Here is a 6,000-nt window from a genome sequence, read left to right as displayed (position 1 = left end):
TGCAGCAGCTGAGCGGGGTGAAACAGAGCTGGCTGTCGGGTCAGGGAACCAGGGATGGGCCATGCACTCACAGGAGGTTGTCTATCAGTGAGGGCACTCGCAGCTCAGAGCAACTTCTGCTGAAGTTCAGAGTCAAACAGTGAACCAGAAGCTGGGGGAGGGCAGACAACACGCATGAGAAACCAGAACCCAAGAGACCTTCATTTCGGGGGCTGGGGGCTGCCTGTGTGCTGGAGAGAAGTCCAGGGGCTTGAACTGCCTAAGAACACAGGTGGGGTTTGTTTTCTTCAAACACATTCATGGTGCCCTGGGCCCTTCTCTGAGCCCTTTCCAGATACCACCGTCCCTAGTCTTCAGGACGGCTCTACGAAGTGGGGACCTTTATATTCCCATTTTAGAGTTGGGGAAACTGAGGCGCCAAGAGGTGAATACCTCTGGCCAAAGTTGTGCAGCTGGTGAGTGGCAGGGATTCATGTTTAAGGGGGCTGGCCCTTGGGATCCATACTCCAGCCATTCTGCTATGGAGCGCTATGTGACGCTATTACCTCTTTCCCTTCATTCTCCTCTAAGGAAAGGTTATTGTCCCCATTTGACAGATATGCAAACTGAGGCATACATGGCCCCAGGTCACCAACTAGTAGGAGACAGAACTGGGTTAAATTCAGGGGGCTTCCCTGATGGCTCAGTGGCCAGTACAGGAGACACAGGTTTGATCCCTGGGTTGGGAAGATCTTCTAGAGAAGGAAATGGCAACCCACTCCAGTATTCTTGCCTGGAGAATCCCATGGATAGAGGAGCCTGGGAGCTATTAGCCCGTGGGGTTGCAAAGAGTCAGATACGACTTAGCAACTAAACAACAGGTAGGTTTGGCTCCCAGGTAAGCACACTGCCACCCACACAGCACGACCATCAGCTTGGGGACACCATCCCTTTGTCAACTTGGCTGGTGGGGCTGATGGAAGCTGGACTAGGGGAGGGGAGGGAGAGGAAGAGGGAGGGCAGAGTCTCAGAGGGCAGGAGGTGGCCACTGTTCATGCCTGCCCCTCCTCTTTCCCGCAGGTGAGCAGCCCCCCCTCTCAGCCCCCACAGCCGGTTGTCCCAGCCAAGCCTGTGCAGTGTGTCCACCACGTGTCCACTCAGCCCAGCTGCCCAGGACGGGGCAAGATGTCCAAGCTGCTGAACCCGGAGGAGATGACCTCAAGGGATTACTACTTTGACTCCTACGCCCACTTTGGGATCCACGAGGTACGGCGTCCTGCGCTGGTGGCCAAGCGAGGCGAGCTGGGTCCTGCGGCGACCGCACGTTTTCTTAGGGCAGCATCCTGCATGCAGTTCTCTGCTGTCTTTAAGGGAGATCTCCCCGAGGCTCAAGGCCAAGGGCCTGTCTCCATCCTGGGGGCTCCCCAGGTAAGAGATCAGGGCCAGGCCTGGAGCTGGTGAGCAAGGGAAAGCATGTGTCTGGGTGTTTCTCAGTCGGAGAGGAAGAGACGCTTCTGGGGTCCTTGTTTTATGGTCCAGCATCCTCGCCTCTTTCTGAGCCTGAGCCTGAAGGTCCAAGAAGACCAGACATCCTTGGTCCTTGCTACCAGACGCTTTGCAGCTGGGGTCCTTCTGGCATCTTGATGTGCTGGCTTCAGGCATTGACGGGTCCGCAAGTTCTCCCTGGACCAGCGAGCATCTCCAGGAAGGGTCAGCAGGCTTCCTTGGGAACCTGGGCCTGTCTGACACCCTGATTGATTCTCAGGAAGTTCTTATGTCTAAAGGCTGTCTTCTTCCATAGCAGGGGAGATTGATGATAGCTGCGGAACAGAACAGAGCCTCGTAATAAGCACTTCCTGGCTGCAGTGGGGGGGGGGGGGGCACAGGCAGTATTTCTTACCTCCCTCCCCCACCATCTCCAGCACCTCCTCACTCCAAACAAACAACGGACATGAGATGAGCCAAGCGCGTACTCAGGGCTGGCCCCTCTTCTCAGCAAGTGTCGTTGGATCGAAGCCCCAAGCACTCTATGAGGGAAGTGTTTCTATGATCCCCCTACAGTAGGAAAACGTTTTGAAAAAGGAACAAAGGCTCGCTTGCTATGCAAATGCTTTTTCAAAAGAAGTCTCCGAGCTCCCCTTTCAATTAGATGCTTCTGTAAACCCTTCCTGTATCCAAACAGTGACGCTGCATTGCCAAAAGCGTGTTTAATAAGTCATAGGCAGCTTTTTCTTTTCCTGAGTGCCTACTCCATTCACGCTGGGTGTTGCTCATGGGGAGTTTTATGTTACTGACTCATTTATTCCTCAGGCCAACCCTACGAGGTTGGTATTATTATTTGTCCCCATTTCACAGATGAGGCTATATGACCTTAAGAATCTTATCAACCTCCATTCATCTTTGCTAGTTCCTTGGTGCTCAAGCTGATACTTGGCAGAGCTAGAAATGAAACCTTCACGTTTGTGGCCCCAGAGGCTTCACTCCTAACTTCTAGGCTATATAACGTTTTAAACGGGTCTTTCTTTCATTCTTCCTGGAAACTTTGGCTTTGTTCCTGCTGGCCCCTTTGCAGTTTCCCATGGAGGTAAAGGGTGAAGGGGTTTGACCCCCTCTGAAGATGGCTCTCCACATCAGAGCATGGGGCCTGCAGGGAAGGGGCTGGGCCTTGTGTTTATTTCCAGGGTTCCGGGCAAGGGAGCCCTGGGGAGCTGAGCCTGCAACATTTGGCAGTTCCCACTGGGGTTGGGAAGCTCGCGTTCTTTGGTGGCTCAGACGGTAAAGAATCTGCCTGCAATGAGGAGATCTGGGTTTGATCCCTGGGTCAGGAAGATCCCCTGGAGAAGGGAATGGCAACCTGCTCCAGTATTCTTGCCTGGAGAATCCTATGGACAGAGGAGCCTGGCAGGCTACAGTCCATGGGGTTGCAAAGAGTTGAACACAACTGAGCGACTAACATTTTCTTCTTTCTTTTCTATCTGGGTGGGGATGGTGGATGGAGCCCTGTCCTAGGGAGGCAGGAAGGGTGCTCTCAAGAGCTTCCCTCCTCAGGACCCTGCCTCTAATTAAAGGACAGGCCTGGGACTCTGGGTACCTGTCTCAGAGCAGGATCTTAGGAAGAGGCAGCAGTTCTGAGTCAGGCTTCAGTCATGTCAGACTCTTAGTGACCCCGTGAACTGTAGCCCACCAAGCTCCTCTGTCCATGGGATTCTCCAGGCAAGAATACTGGAGTGGGTTGCCATTTCCTTCTGCATTGAAGGCAGATTCTTTACTGCCTGAACGACTGGGCCAATAGTTCTGGGGGTCCCCAAATGCCCTCCTGGGCCCCCTGTTAGGGACCAGCTGACTGTGGTGTGCCCCTCCCGGCTGCCCCACTCCCTTTGACCCCTCCACCCACCACAACACATGTGGGCAGGATGTTCTCTCTGAGCTGTTACACCTCTACGATTCCTTCAGGTCAGGGTTCCCGCCTCTGACTCAGGCACTCAGCACACTGTCTGACTCGTACAGGTCTGTTGAACTAGAGGGTCGTCTCCTCACTTGGGCACTGCTGGTCCCTCCATGGCCAGGCATCTGGAGCGTCTGATGTCCCCTGGGGGGAGCCACCCAGGCTCACCTCCTACAGACAGTATGACCAGGCTCCCTCCATTTCATGTGTCCCTGGAAAACTCACACCTGCTCGTGAACACATGTGAGTGGAGTGTGGACTGAATGAGCTTGTGAACCTGGAGTAGACAGAGGATCTACATTCAGGTCATGCAGTTCACATCTCTCCTTAGTAACCTGTCCTAGAATAGTTTACCAGACCTTTGCATCAGGAAGTACTTCTGATGACCCAGCTAAAATCCTTCAGGTCATCACGGGGGGCCATCCCTAGATCCTGGCCCCTGGGGAAACGTAGGAGTCTTTAATAGTGGTGGGGGCTAACTAGCTTCCCTTCACCCCTAAACTCCCCTCCAGCCCTTTCATCTCTGTGATTGTCCGCTGTGAAAGGAGGTTGGGGCATGTGGATGGCCTCCTCCCGTGATCCTTTGCAGAGAGCACCTGTTCATTTCTCTGTTATCAAACACCAGAGATCCCCTCTCTATGCCAGCTGGCTCATGGGGATGCCTTTACTTCCCCAGTCTGTACAAGACCCACATCTCACAGCCCACCTGGAACCGAGCTGGCCACTCAGCAGGCTTCTCCCATCATCAACAAGCCCCTCACGTGGGCCGGCAGCGGTACCACCAGCTCACTGATTCATAGTGACCAGCAAGTGTTTAGGAAATACGGTGCGGCCAGGGTTGGGTTTGATTAGTCTGGAAATACAAACGACAAGTGCCCAGTGTGCTGTGTGTTGGCGGGGGGGGGGGGTGGGGGTGGGGTGGGGGGTGGGGGGCACCGTCGGAGGTTGGAGGGCACAGTCGGAGGTGATTCGGAACACTTCTGGTCTTGCATCCTATGGCCCCCCCAGAGCTGACTCCACGCTTGGCCTTGGGAAGGCAAGAGACAGGGAGAGGAGGACCGTGAATCCTGTCCCACAGCCTCTGCGAGAAGGAAGGAGCAGAAGCGACATATGTCCTTGTGTGCAGAGGACAGGGGCCCGGCCCCACGACCTGGCCCCACGACCTGGCCCCACGACCTCTGAGATCCCGCCTCAGCTGCCAGAAGAATCAAGCCCAGCAGGGCCGTGTTCCCAGCTCCCCCCCAGCCCTGGGCGCCCCACCCGCTCCCAGCCAGCTCTCTTCTTTTGACAGTCTTGCTGCAGGTTCTTTTTGAAATAGATTCCTCAGGGCTGCATTTCCCAGCCATTTGTCAATGTCCTGCCATGTGTTCAGTGGGCAGGAGACAAAGTCACCCACAGCTGCGGGTGGGAACTGCTGCCACCTAAGAGAGGCATGCCCCTGTCTGAGTGTCTGGAGATGTCTCTGGGCTGTTCTCTTTCAGGAGGGATTAAAGCAAGGGCTTGTGGGGAGGGGTGGGGAGGCAGGGAGATAGCCTTGCTATGTCACAACTTCTCTTCCCCCAGAACTAGTGCCTTTGGACCAAACTCCTGTGGCCTGGAGCCTTAAGGAAGGGCAAAGGGGGCCAAAGAAATGACAAAAGATGATGAATTGAAGGGGACCCTGGGGAGATCCCTTTTAGCAATAGAAGGATCTGCAGAGATGCTGGGCTGATCTAATTCCATTGGGAAAGGCAGTGAGGAGTTTGAATTATGAGTATGACTGGGAGAATCCTGAATCTTTGTCATATTTTTGCCTCCATTCCCTACTCACCCTCAACAGTCTCCTCCCAGAGGTGGAAAGGGTCCTCATTTTCACAAAGACCCAGAGCTAAGCACTTTTGTAATACTTCCTTCACTTATTTGGTCATGACAGCAACCCCATGAAATAGCTGCTCTCATTATCCCATTTTTCAAATGAGACTAAGACGCAGAAGGATGAATGATACTCTGGGCCTGCCGGAGAGCTCACTGGAGCTATGATTTGCATGCAGGTGCCTTGGCCTCTTCCTTATAGAGCACGGATTACACACTGTGCCCCGTGCCTGGTTCCGGGGATGCCATCTTGCAGTCTTGAAGGCTCTCAGTTTTGCGGCCTTGTTTTTTTCTGATGTCAAGCGATCTTGCAGTGTTTGGTCTCAGAGAGCTTCTGGAAGGAGAGGCACAAACTCACTTTCAAAGTATTTAGACTGAGACATGAGTTCAGTCTAAGCAAACCATCCCCTTATGCAGCTTCTAAGATAACCAAAGATATGAGCCTTGGGGCGGCACAGGAAGCAGTGGCTGGACTGAAACGCAAGCACAAATACTTTTAGCTCCTGTAGTTGAATTCCAAGGCCCTGATAGATGAATTAAATTCCCCCATCTGAATGAATCCTACTCGACTCCTAACCTGCTCAACTCCTGATTGGACTGAACTGACCAACTCACCATTCTAGCAGCCTAGAAAGAAAGGCCATTCCCACTTAGAGAAACAACTGACTTCAGCTACTATTGTTCCTTAGACACCATCCGTGGCATAAAGAATGAGTGGCAAGACT

At 53.5% G+C, this 6,000-nt stretch overlaps 1 protein-coding gene across 1 annotated transcript in view; it reads left to right on the top strand.

Annotated features, from left to right (window-relative positions):
* The first annotated feature begins 677 nt into the window (after nt 1-677).
* The window catches only part of PRMT8 (protein arginine methyltransferase 8), a 40,120-nt gene continuing 34,797 nt past the window's right edge, over nt 678-6,000 (top strand). Inside the window, exons 1-2 of the mRNA XM_052640812.1 lie at nt 678-707; nt 1,060-1,245. Coding sequence (XP_052496772.1) covers nt 678-707; nt 1,060-1,245 — 216 coding nt within the window. The remainder of the gene's footprint in view (nt 708-1,059; nt 1,246-6,000) is intronic.

This window comes from Budorcas taxicolor, chromosome 5 (assembly GCF_023091745.1).
Source record: "Budorcas taxicolor isolate Tak-1 chromosome 5, Takin1.1, whole genome shotgun sequence".
Classification (NCBI taxonomy): domain Eukaryota; kingdom Metazoa; phylum Chordata; class Mammalia; order Artiodactyla; family Bovidae; genus Budorcas; species Budorcas taxicolor.
Note: the sequence above shows the minus strand (reverse complement) of the source record. Positions and strands in the feature narration are given on the sequence as shown.